Source organism: Onychomys torridus, chromosome 20 (assembly GCF_903995425.1).
Source record: "Onychomys torridus chromosome 20, mOncTor1.1, whole genome shotgun sequence".
NCBI classification, from domain to species: Eukaryota; Metazoa; Chordata; class Mammalia; order Rodentia; family Cricetidae; genus Onychomys; species Onychomys torridus.
The window spans coordinates 26,839,525-26,857,478 of record NC_050462.1 but is presented as its reverse complement, the minus strand read 5'-3'; the positions used below and the strand labels follow the sequence as shown (position 1 = coordinate 26,857,478).

The window sequence follows — 17,954 nt, the reverse complement described above, 5'->3', positions numbered from 1 at the left end:
ATTGCTCTGATTGATTGATAAATAAAACACTGATTGGCCAGTAGCCAGGCAGGAAGTATAATGTAGGCAGGATAAGGTGAAAGGAGAATTCTGGGAGGTAAAAGGCTGAGTCAGGAGATGCTGCCAGCTGCCGCCACCGTCATGAGAAGCAAGATGTAAGGTACCAGTAAGCCACAAGCCACGTGGCAACTTATAGATTAATAGAAATGGGTTAATTTAAGATATAAGAACTAGATAACAAGAAACCTGAGCCATTAGGCCAAACAGTTTAAATAACATAGCATCTCTGTGTTTATTTGGGTCTGAGTGGCTGCAGGTCTGAGCGGGACTGGAGAAAACTCCAGCTACAATTTTCTTTTTTATAAGTGTCATTTTTTTAAAAAGAGGCATGTTTCATGTCTCAATCAATATTTCTGATAAGCAAACAGTAAACCAATATGAAAAAATGGAAAATCATCATCACCTGCTGTCACTTTTCTAAGAACATTTGAATGTCCTTACCGAGGCACATTGAATGACATTGTAGTACACAAATACCTAATGATAAAATTGCTCTTTTCCAGCGAATAGCTTGGAAAATATAAAAGTAACTTCAGAGGATCTTACACTGCCAGAAGAAAAGCCCTAATTCCAATCCACTTGTTAGTGGTGGCTGGTCACAGCTTCAGACTGCTCATCTCAACCATGTGGCTTGTGGTGATTTGAATAGGAATGGCCCCCCATAGACTCATGTCTTTAAATGTTTGGCTCATGGGGAGTGGACTATTAGGAGGTGTGGCCTTGAAGTAGGTGTGGCCTTGTTGGAGGAAATGTGTCACCATGGGGACAGACTTTGAGGTCTTATATGCTCAAGCTAGGCCTAGTGTGCCAGTTTCTGCCTGCTGTCTGCAGATCCAGATATAGACCTCGCAGCTTCTTCTCCAGCACCATATGTCTGCCTGTGTGCCACCATGTCCCACTCTGATGATAAAGGACTAAACCTTTGAAACTGTAAGCCACCACCAATTAAATGTTTTCCTTTCTAAGAGTTGCCATGACAATGGTGTCTCTCCACAACAATAGAACACTGACTAAAACATGGCTTTAGTGATAATTTCCTTCAAAGATTCTTCAGAGGCTTAGGGATATGTGGTAAAGGTGTCCTTGACACATAGTACACACTTCAGATTTACTATGAATAATTTTCTTGAAAATATATACAAACCTTGATTTATCATTTCTTGTTGTGAAGTGGAATTTGGGAGAAGGTGAAAGAGTCGGATACATTTCAAACCCTTAAGTATGTCACATTGTGTTGACTATCATTTTGCTACTTAATTCTTATTGTGGAACACATTTCCAATACACTATATCTCTCTGATCTAAAGTCTATGTAGCCAGGTACAGCACTATACTACTGTGGAGTTTGCATACTGTGTAAAAACTGCTAGTCAAGGGGATGAGTACGAGAATCAACTCCCATTCCTGCATTGATCTGGGTTGACAAAGAGGACACATCACCCTAGTTTATAAAAACGCATCATGGATTCAGTAGCTACCACTGCCATAGCACATTTTTTTTTTTTTTTTCCAAAATATCTTATGTAAGCAGACACTGTAGTTGGATGACACATAGAAATGGAATAGCCTGTTTATATTTTCGGACACTGTCATCTTTCATTTGATTAATTTGTCTTGGAGTGTCTATTACACCTGACAATTTTATTTCAGTTGGCCCAGGAGCGGCCCTTGGGGAGTGAGGCACTTGCGCACGGGGAGGAGGGCGAGACTCACCTATGACATGTGGTTTTGCTGTGGTTGCTGTTGCTGCTGCTGTTGCTGCTGCTGAATGAGCAATTGCTGCTGCTGCCGACGTCGAGCTGTCCGAAGCTTTTCAAAACGGGCCTCCATCTCCTCCAGGACTTTCGGGGTGTATCTGACCACTAGCTTCACGCTGTCCTTGGCAGCCTTGAGAAGCTCCACGGCTTTCTCGTGATGCTCCCCTTCCACACTCTAAACAGACAAGGAGAGAACTCATTTGTTTCCTCCGGGGCCAATGTGAAATCACTATCCTAGTGAAAACCCAAACTTTGAGGCAGGCATAGCTCTTAGCTGTCAATCCCTGTACTCACAAGGCTGAGATAGAAGGGCTGCTGAGTGAGTCTGGGCTGCATTGCAAGCTTCAGGTCAGCCTGCTTTACAATGTGAAAATCCTATTTCAAAAATCAAAACCAAGGGGCTGATGTTGTATCTCGTTTGGTAGGGCAATTGCCTAGCATGAAGATGCCCTGGGGTCTATCAGTATTACATACAACCGTAGTTGATGGGACATGCTACTCCCAAACAAAATCATCAGAAGCTCAAGTCATTCTTGGCTATATAGTAAGTTCAAGATCATCCTAGGGTACAGGAGATCATATTTAAAACATAATATAATAATAATAATAATAATAATAATAATAATAATAATAATAAAGAAAATAAGAACACTGTCCTACAACAAAATCCTATAAAACCCTGGACAAAACATCTGAAGTCTGCAACTTCCAGAAGACACGGCAAATAAAACAATATCGTCACCATTACTGTCTATGTTTATAACTAAACTACAAGTTGGTTAGGTGGTATTTGGATGTACAGGGTGGATTACATGGTTTGAGTCAGGAGAGCTAAAGATAGGAAAGACCTAATAATATGTCAAATATTCAAGTGGAATTTCTAAATTTCACCTGGAAGGGTAAATGAATGAATCAAAAAAAAATATTTTGAGGGGCTGGAGAGATGGCTCAGGGGTTAAGAGCACTGGTTGTTCTTCCAGAGGTCCTGAGTTCAATTCCCAGTAACCACATACATGATGGTTCACAACCATCTGTAATGAAATCTGGTGACCTCTTCTGGCCCACAGAGATACATGCAGGCAGAACACTGTATATGTAATAAATAAATAAATATTTTTTAAAAAATTATAAAAAAATTTGGGAAAAAAGTTCAAAATTATAATGAAGAGAATTTTCTCGATCAGATAATAACCTCCACTGAGCATCTACAGTGATTGAAGTATTAGAATTTAGACACAAGGAAAAGATTATGAGATAATGATGCCCAAACAAATAATAAAAGCAAATTGATATTCCATTCCCATACTCTAAATTTAATGTCTTCATTCAAAAGCTTAATGCTTTGAATTGCAAAGGCTTAAACTAGCCTAGAGGGACATTTATCATCTTGCAATGGGAAGGGAATTTATAAATGAAAGGCAGGGAGGAGTGGAATCTCACAATCCTAAGTTTAAGTTTCTCTATTTCAAACACTGCACAAGGAAAGTAATACATTGGGAGTATGTTAGCAAAATATTAGTGAATTTATCAAGTGTTTCACATTGGGCCCTCTTACAAGTCTAAAGCCCAGGAAAATAAACATGTCCATTGATGGCTTCATTCTTTTGGTTATTCATTCAATTATTGATAGTCACTAATCAGACTTTTACTAAGAATTAATCTTAGCTGTTATAGTCCACAAAGTTTTCAAGAAAATCAAAGATAAGAGAAAATCTTGACAATAGAGACCTCTTTTCAGGTTTGCTTGTTAATTACTTTGTAACTTGTCTCAAAATGATTTTTTTACTGTGTGGACTGTTGCTTTCAAATGAAAGCTTGGTTTGCTTATCCAAACCCTTCTTTATTTTTTCCACATTAAAACTTACATGAGATTTTGTTATTGTTTGGTTTTACAGAGGTCTTATGTAGCACAGGCCAGGCTAGAACACCGTATGCAGTCGAGGAGGACTGTCAACTTTGGTCCTTCTGTCTCTACTGCCAAGTGGCAGAATCAAAGGTGTGTGCCACAGTGCCAGATTTTCCTGTTTAATAACAGTGGTTCACCCACTTCTGAGGCCAGCTGGTCAACCTCCAGAACTTGCTTTTACATTTTTCTGGTAGTTGTTCTCATTTAGTCCAGTGGAAGATTCTAGGCCAGACCTGGAAGGGCTCATCATTCGCCTTTAAACACTATTGTGCATATTCAGAGTGTCACCAGAGGGCCCAGGCATTAATGCAGGGGCCACCAGGCACTCATGACAGGAGAGATGGCAGAGGGAAAGCTGAATCCCATGTCCCATACTTTGTCCCTGGGAACCACTGTTGCCTTCTCCAACCCCCAGTAACCCGGCCCAGATTGTGACAGCGATTCTCTCTCAGGGCCTTACCAGCATCAGTGAGTCCTTGCCTTTGTTTTCCACACCAGAACACCAAGCCACTAAATGAACCTGCACTCTTTTCTTTATTGCTACTACATGAAAAACACATGGCTGCAAGTTACACAATTTAGTAGTATAATGGAAACAAAGATGGACTACAGAGGTGAAGGAATATAAACATGCTTGTGGTTCATTTCAAATACTCTAATGTTGTTTTCACCAAATGTCTCCATGTTTGTCTTAAGGATCACTCAGAACACCACACTTTTTCCTCTGTTTCCTCTTTGGCAGGCATATGCTTGTCTTGACTTACCATGTGTTTTCCCTAGACTGCTTTTAGTTCTTCAGTAAAGCCTTTAAATAGGAAAAGATAGATTGGCAACCCCCTCTCCTTTTATTTCATTATTAGAGTGAGAACAAAGAAATGGATCATCTGTAGTGGATAGCCATCCCAGCATTGGCCTGGAAGTTCCAACCCCCATTGAGGCTTCAGTAATGGTCACGCCCACAAGGCGGGGCGGAGGAGGAAGCAGAAGACCCAAGATAGAGAGGAGGGCTCGCTCTCTTGTTTCGGGGATACTGGACACAGGAGGTAGACTGAGCAGAGTTCTCCAGAGAACACCGCCAGACTGCGCCATACCTTTGCCAGACCCTACAACCTATCTCTTCATTTGTAAGTTACCCCACAAAATAAACCTCCCTTTTAACTATGTGGAGTGGCCTTAATAATTTCACCAATATCTGGTGCCCAACGTGGGGCATGACCCTGGAATTAAGAGTCCCATGCTCTATTGACTGAGCTAAGATATAAGATATTATGGTAGACTATCATATACATTAGTAAACAAATTTAATAAAATAGCAGCCTTAGATAATTTGCACTGTTATGAATTCTTATATGTTGATACAAATATAAACTTTTTATATTCCTATCTAAGATAATTTGTATATTGATACAAATAAGAACTATGTTTGTTATATTGTACACATAATTTTACTCTTATTTGAAATATTTGTATATTGATAAAAATGTAAATTTATATCTGTTATACTGTATGTATGTTCTACTTCTGTTTAAGATATTCTGTATACTGATATATATTTAGGATTATTATCATATTACATATTGCACTATACATTCCCATCTCTGTTAAAGATATTTTGTGTATTGTCATAATTTAAAGTCATTGTCCTTTTACTGTACATTTGCTTACAGACTGTTTGCCTTATTTATAGGAAACCTTAGTCCTTAGGTTGTTTAGGTAGATAAGACTTATAGAGTTATTGTCACCTATGATTGTCATCTCTATAATTATATTAGTTAGGTTCCAGATTTATAAATACATAGGTCAGATGGACAGGTAATCTTCAAACACTTCACGGACCTAGAGAATATGGCATTTAAATAACTTAGAATTCTGTTGACGTGAGACACAATTGCTCCTGGCAGCACCAATTTGATCCCAAGAGAATGCTGGGCTTCTAAGACATTTCCATTTGGAAGTTTGTCTTCTTGGCACAAAATGGCCTGCTGGGCAAAGAACTGCCCTTGCCTCAACTGCTGACAGTACAAATGCTGTCCTTTCTGGACAAGCGGGACATAAGGAAAGCGACCACTATACTTTGCCAAGACAGGGTAAGATGGTCTTTCAGAATTCCTGCTTCTAAAAATGGTCTGTCAGATACTCTAGGCTTGTAGCCAATTTGAATGCACCAACGATGCTGAGAAACATTAGGTGACTGTCCAGGCTGCCAGCTGTCTCTGTCTACTCTTGCAAGACTCCCGAAAGTTGCTTGCGTCCTACTTCCATTTCTCAGGTATTATTATATTCCTTCTCAGGTCTTTGATGAGGTTAAAGATTAGCAGTTATAGTTACAACTTAGTATATAAACATATATAATATCTTAGATAGAATACATTAAGTATTAGACTCAGGTTCTTTAGGATAGAACACCTTTTGGAATGATCTTTGTAACATGCCACCTACCCATGCTCTAGACTTCCCTGGATTTCACTATGTATTTTTTGCTTTATATTGTTTGCACTTATTGTATTTCCAACTTATCTAGGTCATTATCCCTCATTACTCCTGGACAATATTTGATAACCATTTCTTTGTATATAATCTTGTATTAGGTTAGAACTTTCTTATTTAGACAAAAGGGGGAGATGTAGTGGATAGCCATCCCAGCATTGGCCTGCAAGTTCCAACACCCACTGAGGCTTCGGTAATGGTCATGCCCACAAGGTGGGGCAGAGGAGGAAGCAGAAGACCCAAGATAGAGAGGAGGGATCTCTCTCTTGGTTCGGGGATGCTGGACACAGGAGGTAGACTGAGAAGAGTTCTCCAGAGAACACCGCCAGTCTGCGTCATACCTTTGCCAGACCCTACAACCTATCCCTTCATTTGTAAGTTACCCAACAAAATAAACCTTCCTTTTAACTATGTGGAGTGGCCTTAATAATTTCACCAATAATCATCACCCTATAGAATTCTAGTTTTGTGAGTTAAAAGAGGCCAGAACACTTGCTCTGTTTGCACTATACATTAATTCACACTCAGGACAAAGTATGTCTTAAGCCCTGAAACTTTATCATCTTTCCTGTTTTGAACTTTATTTCTTATTCTTGCTGAAAGTATTGCTCCTTTCTTATTAACTATTTAAAATACGTTTTAAACTGGGATACATTATAGAGATTATTTTATTGAAAACAAAATTGTCTATATAAATCTCTTCTAGTTTAAGGATTTTTCTTTACAACTTTTACCCGAAATTTGACTAATGCTGTAAACTTGTGACAAGAGCTTTCTACGCAGATGGGGACTGTGGTTCTTATGTACATTGAGGAGAGCTAGAAAGGCTTCCAATGTTGAAATGAAATACCTCTTCCCCTTTAAAGTCAGAATTCTATACTTTCGGTTTTCATCCCTTTGCTTTATGGCTTTTATTGTGTCTGTTGCAATTTGAAAGGGTGCTTTGAAAAAATTAGTTCTACATCAGTCTTCCCAATAGACATCTAGGAAGAGATTTTATAAATGTGAATGGCGATGAAGAAGGCATATGCATATACTAGGCACCCAGGAAAGGTTTGAACAGAATGTAATCCTAAAACAGAAAAAAAACTAAAAAGCAACTTTATGAACCACAGTTATGCCTCAAGGGCTGTGAATGTTCACGGAAGTATATCAAGTGCACCAGGAGGAGTGGACACCTCAGTCCTGAAAACATTCACGTCCATCTGACTTCAAATATTTAACACTTATAAAAATCAATATGGAAAAATTCAAACAATTTTATAACTGCTTCTGAAATTCATAAGGATGGGGCAATAAAATATGCAAACCCTAAGTGCTGCCTTTCCTGTCAAGTAAATGTGTAAAGGAATATTTCCATTCAGGAATCTGGAAAAGAAATGAGCTCAGTGAACAACCCACTATACATTTGTTTTGTTAGCAATCTTGTGCAGTAGAAAGTACTAGGACACTTTAAAGTTTGTTGATTTTTGGAAACTTTAGCAAAGTTGTGTCTGCTAAATGAACCAACCTTTAAACTCAGGTACATTCTGACCTTTGAATACCTTAGCAATTTCACACAGAGAGATATCAAAATACTATTTCTAGTATGGTCTATTTCCTAGATGATTGAGAATCCTCTTAAAAAGAATTTGGATTGTTCTACCTACGTGAACTTGCTCAGTGTAGGTGCCTCCTTTTACAACACAGTTGCATTTTGACCTTGCCTAGACAGCAGAGAGAGGACACCCCCCTGCCCTGGGAAAGAGGACTATACATGATAAGTATGCACTATCAACTGTGAAGTGCCCATGCCCAAGGCTTTTCTATGGCTTTTCTTCTTTGAAACTAAAATATAATTACATCACTTCCCCCTCCCCTTTCCTCTGTCCAGCCAAGCTTTTCTTACGAAGAACATTTGGGTCTTAACTTGACAGAGTTTCTTGTTGAATACCTTCAAGAAACACTATTGGGTAACCAAGAGATAGTATGCCCCATGGGTGGTTCCCGGCATGCTCAGGTTTCCAAGTGACCTCTGTCATTTGCATTGGGGGCTAGATGATGTTATCAAGAAGGAAAAGAAACAAAAGGTATGAGATTATACCTTAGTATAATAAGTAGCTCAACATGTTATCTCTGAAAGTGTCCTTATTCTCATCTATCTCCTTGTTTTTTCATAATAAGGAAATAGGGACCAAATCAGCTGGGACCCAGCTCACTGCATAAAGTTATTTGTTCCAGGATTTATTACTGATGAGTGATTTTAAAACAACCCCATCCTACTATTCTAACTACTCCAGAAATGAAGCCCATGGCTGGTCTGTTTTTCTCTAAAGTGAAAGGATGGGAACTAATGGCAGATGGATGTGTCAACTCCTAGCTAACTGTGTGAGCCAACTGGTAAGAGAGCAGCGAGAATTACCTGAAGGGGTCTCTGTTTTGAGTTATGGTTCTCAGCATTGAAAAGGCCCTAGGTAGTCACACAGAAACCAATTCTTTTCCCTCAAAGATGATTGTGATTATAATTTACTTTTGACTCTGTTTTACAGAAATATATTGAAGTTGATAAAATGTTGAATATTCTAAGTAGAATCCAGCCTGCTTTCAAAGGTTAAGCTGTACACTTAATGGTGTCAGGAAAGCCCTTGAATGTGTCAGAGTAACAGAAGGTTTACCTGCATTTACCAAACATGACTGTTTAATCCTTAGAGCAAAGGCAAACATAGGACAAGATATTTACAAGCATCATCATAATCCAAACCTTTGAACAATTTCTACATAATTATGGAAGACTAAATTCTTGAGAGTATAAAATTGTATTGTTGCAATGAGAATGGATCACCTTAGTCTTATGATGGTTTTTATGTATCTATGTTGCTTTAATCTTGTTAAATTTGAATTTGCATTTATGCATATGAGTATATATGCATATATATGTATGTATGTATGTATGAATATATGTATGTATATTCCAATACACCTACTTAGTGAAAGGCTTGTTTTCTTTTTTCTTTTTTAATGTGTACTGGATGCACCTCTTACAATAAGTGTATGAGACAGGTCTTGGAAAAGCTAAGAAATTTGTCCTAGTTCTGGTAGTCGGAAAAGCACACTGTCACAAGCTGACATTTAGCTCTTCTGAGAATCTAAGTGCTTCCCTGTGAATTGACATTCTAAAACAAAATAATAAAAAGAAAATATGGAAGTGTTTCTTTCTTTTTTACTTTTTTTTTAGGAAATTTTTAGACCAGACTTTGTGAAGAGAGATGATTTGGAAATTCCATCATGTGTTCCATCAAGAGCCAAGGCACTTTGACCTAAGTATTCATGACCATGTGTAACACTTGGATCTGGCTAGCCAATAACCAATGGACAGCTTATGTTTGGATGCCATGTTCTAAGCTTATGCCCTCTGAAGGGTTTTTTAATGTTGTTATTTTAGTGTGGCCAGATGTGAGAAATCTAATCATCTTGAGCTTGGTGTAGAGCTCTGCTGAGTTGGTATTTAATTAGGACAGGAATATCTTTGAACATTTAAAGGCTGTGTTCAGAAAAGAACTCTATGGGTCTTTGATCCTTCCCTTTTCTCAAATATGCTAATTTCCCTGTTCTAAATGTATTATCTTCTGCTTAAGAAAAACGGCAAGTGTATGAAAAGTGTCACATTTATCCCTTTGGAAACAAAATGCTAATGTTCTCTCAGAGTACTTTTGTTCCTGCCTACATGCTAATATCCATCTCTGTGTACTATAATCAGTTCACAATCACACTCTGCTACTTGATTCTCCAAGGAGAGATGAGCCTTGTTTAGCAATCTCAGTGCCAGCTTCGATTATGGGCCCAATAAGTATTTGGTCAATAAGTCTGTCTATCCATTCATCCACCATATACCTCTTTCCTTAATCTAGTATCTATTTATTTAGCAATCTAGTATCCATGCATCCAATTATTGATGTATCTATCTACCTATCTATGCATCTATGTATCTATGTGTCTATGTGTCTGTCTCTCTGTCTGTATATTTTGTCTGTCTCCTGTCTATATTCTACTAAACTAAGGAACCAGTATCCTTGGGACTGAATTTGAGCTTTTTCACTTACCAGGCCTGTGAACCTAGACAATCTATTTCATATCTCTGGGTCTCAATTTTCTTACTTGCAATCTGATTATAGAACTACGCAAAATCATCACAAACATTTGGAAGAATGTCTGGTTTTGCAAGGTTCCAACAAATATTAACTCCTTGTTTTATTGTTATTTGTTTGTTGGTCTTCCTGTAGAGCTTCAAATACTTAAAAAAAAGATCAGGAAAAAAATGTAATTGTATTTTTGAATGGGTAAAAGTTTGCTTTATGTTTTCTGGGAAGCAAAGGTTTACTGTGTAAATTAATAGAGTGTGGGGCTTGTTAGAAATGTGCTTGAAACCACTAAGATAAATCCACAGCCTTACTTACCCCCATGTAAATTAGCTGCATCATTTCCATACATACAGTGATGTGCTAATTACAAGTGATAATTAATTATTGAAAAAAACAAACCTGTTTCTTTCAGTTCCTCTCTGGTGTCATGCTTAGCTAAGGACAAGATTACTGTGTAGGAGATTCATTTGATAGGAGCATGCACAACGTGAGAGACCTTGAGAGGAAAAAATCAAATAATTGAACACTAGAAAAGAGCATGAAGGTTAATGGGAAGGAAAGTGCACATAATTGTACATATTTTTATCCTATGAGAGCAGTTACAAATCTAAAAAGTTTTGAACCATGAAAGTGGAGAATGCAATATATTATTAGCACTAGGCCTAGGGGGCAGAAAATCTAAATTGAGTAAGTGCTTAAAAAAAAATAAGAAATTCAGAAATCTAACATTTAGTTGATCTCAGCCTGTCTTTCAGATCTGGGTCTGGGGACTAAAATTGGAAATGTATTCAGCTTCTTCATCTTGGCAGTATCTCAGTAGTGATGCTTCATAGTAGCTCTATGACATCTCAGTAGTAATACTTCATAGTAACTGGACCTCAGTAGTGATGCTTCAATGTAACTCTACTCCCTCCCTATAGTAACATATCATAGTAACTCTATTACTATCATTCATGGAGTAGGGGGAAATTCCCAATAGTAGTTGGGCTGAAGACTGAACTCTACCTCACACAGGTATCTGTACACACACACACACACACACACACACACACACACACACAGAGAGAGAGAGAGAGAGAGAGAGAGAGAGAGAGAGAGAGAGAGAGAGAGAGAGAGATGCTAGTGTTGAGTGGTAGGTTTTGATAGTATCATGACACTTTGTAACACTCTTTCATTTTGGTTGATCTGTGACAATTCCTGAAACCACAGTAATTTGATTTCCAGAAATAGATCTACCCTTTCTGCAGATTCTTGCCCTCTGTGTTCAATCAACCCCCAGCAAAGGTTGGCCCTGGAAGATGCTTATCAACCACCTGATACTCCTTTACTCATCGCTCCCTGATTATTCCCAGAGATGGCTGGCCAACCTCATTCCAAAATAGGAAACTTGTCAATCACCTTCCCCTATTTTCCCAGATTTACCAGGTGTTTTGACTTAGAGAACCTCGCGCTACTGTAAGTGTTTTCTGCCCCGAGATTAATCCTGTGCTGTTGTAGAGTCATTTGTGTTTTGATCAATGGCCTTGAAGGTCACATGGCAGAACTTGAGATTCCAAGGACCTATTTGCAATGGGGTTGCACGGGGAGTTTTTGTGCCCACCTATGCTGGGGAATGTCTTTCTGTACACTGTGAATATATACTGTTCCCATTGGTTAGTAAGTAAAGCTGTTTGGGCCTGTGGCAAGAAAGCTTACAGCCAGGCAGGAAATCCAATTAGAGATACAGAAAGAAGAAGGGCGGAGTCGGGAGAGATGCCACCTGCCAACAACCAAGAAGCAAGTTATAAGTGCTAGCTAGCCAGAAGCTTGAGCCATAGGCCATCCTGTTGGTAGTTAATATAAGCATCTATGTAATTATTTTATAAACAGCTGTGGGACTGCAGATGGGAGAGATTCATCCCGACTGCCGGGCTGGGCAGGACTGGAGAAATTTGCAGCTCCTTATGTGCTCCAGGTGCATGCCACTCAGACACCAAAGCCACAGAGGTCTTCTTCCTTTCTTGTATTTTTAACTTTTTTCCATACCACGTACTTTTATGTTTTTCCCCTTCCCCAACCCCTCCCAGGTCTTCCTCATCACCTTACCCACCCAAGTTTATGTTTCCTCTTTCTCTTTTTCTCTCTCTGCTCAAATACAAACAAAAATAAAAATAATAAAAACAAACAAACAAACAAACAAACAAAAAAACCCCAAACTCTGAAAATCCCCCATAGAGACTCAAGTGTCCTGATTCCTGATCCTCCACCTTGGTGTCATAGGTCTGGATGAACACTGGAGAGGGGTTGTGGCAGTCGTGGAGCTCTCTCCACATTCACCCCAAAACTTTCTTCCTGTACCAAACACTACCATAGCTCTAGATAAAAAGCCCCAATACCTTTAGAGACAAAAAATTTAGTGCCGTTGCTCAGCGAGATCGCAGACACCTGGCAGAGCCTGTTGTGGCAGTCAGAAAGGCTAGAAATTGTCGTCAAGATGGCCGGTGTTGTCTTATGAAGATAGACCTGATTAAGTGCCGTCTTTAGAAAGTGTCCTTCCCTCTGTCCCAGTTCCCAGGTTCCTGTTGTCCTGGTTTTAGCACTCAAGGAGCCAGGGAAGGCTTTAATTCCAGGGAGGCTAAAATAATTGATCACTGATTTAGACTCAGGGAGATGTGGCAGGGTTGGAACCATGTATTCATGGTTCAATAATGGAAAAAAAAATAATGAATATCCCTCATGGAGCTGGAATTTTCAAAGACTAGGGGAAGCAATTGCTTAGGAAAGAAGAGCCATTGGGTACAAACAAGATGCATAGACAACCGAGAAGGGGAGGAAAGAGTAGCTTTGAGCACACCCAAGTCATTTTTGCCCTCTCTTCCAAGACAACGAAGGCAGATAGAGTGTAAAGGGACATTATCTCCTTTTTTTTTTTTTTTTTTTTTTTTGTATCATCCCAAGGATGAGCCAGACAGGTGAGAGCTCTGGAGTGCTATGTAGCAGTTCTCTATACCAGAGGCTGCCTGACTGCCACAGGGCCAAATTAAGAGCCCCTGCTTCCAGTCTTTCCTGCTGGTTGTTATGGCCAGGGGTTTGTCAATATCACTGGTACACCTGTGAAATGTCCTGGGAGAGATTGCACAACTTAGAAACGAGATGGAACCTTTAGGACTTAAAATAAAAAACAAAAACAAAACCCACCGAAATTCTGCTATCCTAAACAGAATATAGGCCACTTTGTGTTCTCTCCCAGACCACAGCATCTATTATGTGGCAATGGCAGCTTGTATTCACTCAATTAGAATTTATTACTTTTGTCTAATAGAATTGTATTCTAGCAATCTCACTGAGTTAATAGTTTTCTAAAGGGTATTGTAAGAACAGTGGATGCCTGCAATATTTCAACCATCCTCTTCAAAACATCTATTTTAATATCTAATTGTTTTGGAATCCTGGATACCCAGACAATTGGCATGGGACATAAGGGAGAAAGACAGTGTGTTTAGGCACCATCTCTCTGAGCCTGGGGTTGTCAAATATATTTCTTGTGAAATGTACAATAGATGGACATTTCTGCTGCTGTGTAGCACAAATAGTAGAACGTAATAACATTTAATTTAATTGCAGAGATTCAACACTGCAGCTGCCTTCTTCAGGAGTAAAAAGTTAGAGAACATATCAGCTTTACTGTCCAATATCTCTTGGCTCTAGATGCAAATGTCTTTTCCAATTAAATGCATAGCCACAAATGAATCTTTGCATTTGTTGCCGTTGGTTTATACTAAGAATTTTCAGTTATTTTAAATGTTCTAACTTGCTCAAACTTTCAAAAATTCTATCATAAATAAAGGCCACTTATAATATAAAAATTCTTTCAACTCTCCTCTACGCCTCCTACTTTAACTGATCATGTAAGCAGCCAGGACTATACCCTGGAGGCATCTTTAAATCCTTCCTCAACCCATATCCAATTATCTGCTGGTCTTGGCTGATATCCATTTACCAGTACACATCAGTCTTTCTGCTCCCCCTCAGGTTTTAATTATTTTTTTTCATTTTTTTTTGGGGGGAGATAATATAATCACACCATTTCCCCTTCCATTTTTACCCTCTGTACAATCCCATACACCCCTCCTTGCCCTCTTTCAAATTCATGCCCCCCTTTTTTGTTAATTGTTACATACATATAAAGACAATCTGCTTAGTATATATAATGACACTTGTATGTATGGATAACTAGTTGGTGTGCTCTTTGGAATACATCTACAACGTAAGTCCCACACATAAGGCTCAGGGATCATTTCAGAAGGCGGTGGTGGACGGGAAGAAAGATTATAAGACCCAGGGGATTAAAGGGTTTGCTGTGAGATTGTGTCTCCTATGACTGTCAGAAGCCACACTCACAAAGTTTTACCAAGGTGACTTGAGCTGCCTAAAGTTGAGCAGAACAAGGATAATAGTAGACATGCTAATGGATGAGAGTTGGGAGACCTAGGAGGCCACAACCCTACACAAAGAACTATAGGTAGCCAAGGAAGGTGGAGGGAGAGAGAAATAGTCTGCTCTTCATTTCTTATGTCCTCCAGGTTCAGAACTGAGTTATCTTGTCTTTGCATGCTTTTCTTTAAAATCTATTGGTAAGTAATAACAACATGACCCTGTCAGGTACTGTCCCCGATTACAGGGATTTATCTATATCACTCCTTTCCCCCTCAAATCAAGTGCAGCATACAGTACTCACCTAGCATTTGCCTGCCTAATGTAGCATATGCTGGCTTTGAAGTGTAAGCTTAATGAATATAGCAATATGCGTGGTACCCTAAGAGTAGTGCTCATTTCTAGAAATGAACATTAAAATATCTTAAGCATATAGCACCTGCCATAAATTCTACTTTTTTTTTTTTTTTTTTTTTTTTTTAGCTGGGGATCAAACCCAGGGCCTTGCGCTTGCTAGGCGAGCGCTCTACCACTGAGCTAAATACCCAACCCCAAATTCTACTTCTTAATATTCATCTTCCTCACAGATATAATATCATGTTGATTTTCCATAAATTTGCAATATTCCATAATCTTTCAGTTTTCTTCATTAGGGTCTATGATATTCTTTATGCATTTCCTTGTTTCAATAAATCCCCATCCATTATTCAAATCCCCTTCCAAGTAGAGCTCAGTCTCCACAATTTAACTTTCCTGCTCAACTTAAAGCATTGTTTTTTTTTTTTTAATGCAAACAAACAAGCAAACAAAAAGCAATTGAGCAATAAAGTAAATATCCAACAACCCAGGAAGGTTTCATCAATCATGGAACCCATGTGTCACCGAATATCATACACTAGGATAAGGAAAAGTGTGCACACTGATAAGACTAGCTCTCCAAGACACATCTCTGATCAAGAAAGCCAATTACAGAATAATGAATATACACAAAATTATCCATTAAAAAAAACCTTAGTAATAATATCAGTCATCATTCATTGGATATTTATGGTCAGGCACTTTTCTGATGCTTTAGACATGTCAAAAAAAATCTTAACAGTGTTGTTTTATAAAGAAGCTGAAATTATGTAAAGGTTAGGAAAAATTCTAGGGCCTCACACAGCTTTAATGAATCACAAGTTTATTGCTGGAGCCTGACCTTTCAGTGGCCAGTGTTCACATTGTCTATTTTTTACACTAGAAAAAAAGAGAGAGAAAAACTAAAAAAGGAAAAATAAACATGTGTGCCTGTGTGTGTGTGTGTGTGTGTGTGTGTGTGTGTGTGTGTGTGTATACTTCAATGCAAAAAGAAGTTTGGATAAATATCCATCATGAAACTGTTTCCTTGAGGGAGGAGGGAATAAACTGGAATGAAATAAGAGAATAAAGAACTTTATTTTTCTCTAATTTGTGTATGTGTACGTGTGTGTGTGTGTGTGTGTGTGTGTGTGTGTGTGTGTGTTTGTCTGTTCGTGTATGTTGAGGAAAATTATCTGGTAGATCTATAACATGCTAGAATAAACCAAAGAAGGTAGAGCAAATGATAATGCTGCTTAAATAGTGCTTTGAACTAATTTGAAGTAAAAAAACAAAAACAAAACCAAAAACAAACTGTAATTGCCTAGGCAACTTAAGTGAAGGGATGGGATTTTAAGTGCATCCATCAGTGATGGTGGGTGCAGAAGTGTGGTCCGTGGGGTGTTTGAATACCCTGACTCTGCGATGTTCCAACAGTCTCTACCAGATTTGCTTCCTCTGGTATCACTAGTGAACTGGAATGTGTGCACTTTCTTTCTCCCCAACGTCCTGTTCACGGTTTATTTTTTGCTGCCTGTGTGTCAATAACATGCCTGGGAAATAATTCATACTCATGTCTATTGGATACAAATCCATATTTTTAGGGAATAATGTTTGACTGAGAAATGGTGAGGAGAGATCGCCAACCACTTAATGTTTAATTTTTGCTTTTCGTTTAATGGCTCCTGAGATGAAAACCTGGAGTGCTTTCAACCTTGACAGATGTGAGACTGCAGAGGGGGTTACAAATCAATCCACACAGGGATTTTTCTGCAAGTGAAATGAGTCAGCTTTGTATTTCTATGGAACAACTAGTATTGATCCTTTCTTCTCCCCCACCTCCAAATAGCATTCTGTTGTAACAAAGAAATGCTATTATTTCCTCAATGACAGATTCATACTGAGATATGTCTCTTCTCTTAACATTAAATTATTTCTAAGCCTGGTTGTCTTGCCTCCAAGTCTGTCTTTTTTGAGGCTACCCTTTAAACGCTGTAATCTCAGGGATGGCTCAAAGATTCAAATTAGATTATGTGTTATTCTTGCTTAAAATTTCTCTAGTGTCACTGAGTCTAAAATCTACAGCTCAGGGTTGTGCACCTTTGTAGGTGTGCCCGTAGTTGTAATTTATACACTCAATTGTGAATCCTTGAGACTCTGAACAAAAGGACTCAGGATTTTCTGTAATGCTGGAATCTCTATGTTTTGAACAGGGTGGTTCATTATTTACTACTCTGTGGAGAGCTGTCTGCCTAGCTCAGCCTCACTTCCCATGCTTTGGTTACCCGATACTGCTGTGATCTTATTGGTCGTAAACTAATCTGTGTTGTGAAGTTGATCTATTTTGCTACCCATTTCTTCCTGGTATCTTTAGGTGAAATCAGAGAGAAATGACTTTAATTTTTTTATTTCATTTAGTGACTAAAGCAATGCCAGGGTTACCCAATAATTGGGCAAATAATATCTAAACTTTATGGTTTAGTTAATGGTTAGCAGTGATTTTGAAGCTGAAATGTGGGATTATTTTTTAAAGATTCTTATTTGTTCTTAAAACCATGACTTCAGCCTTCATTAGAAAATAACAGCAAAAAAAAAAAACAACCCACAATTTGCTTAGCACTTAGAGTATATTCATAAGGTTGCATTATGCCATGTAAATACTAAAAGTAGAGAAACTAAGTAGCTACTATTATTATCATCTCCTAGCAACAAACACACTAAGATTCAAGAGCGATTAACAAATGAGTCATCAAACTCCATGAGATACATGGAGTGAGATTGTGTCTTATGGCGACTGGGTTAATTAAATTAGCCTGGTGTATTTAGAGTGCTTCCCAAGTGCCTGGCCTGGTTGATCTCTAAGAAAAGGAAGCCCTT

At 38.5% G+C, this 17,954-nt stretch overlaps 1 protein-coding gene across 2 annotated transcripts in view; it reads right to left on the bottom strand.

Annotated features, from left to right (window-relative positions):
• Lin7a (lin-7 homolog A, crumbs cell polarity complex component) overlaps nt 1-17,954 on the bottom strand; it is a 142,410-nt gene that overhangs the window by 10,030 nt on the left and 114,426 nt on the right. For both annotated transcript variants that reach the window (XM_036169886.1, XM_036169887.1), the window contains one exon: nt 1,774-1,992. In XM_036169886.1, coding sequence (XP_036025779.1) covers nt 1,774-1,992 — 219 coding nt within the window. The remainder of the gene's footprint in view (nt 1-1,773; nt 1,993-17,954) is intronic.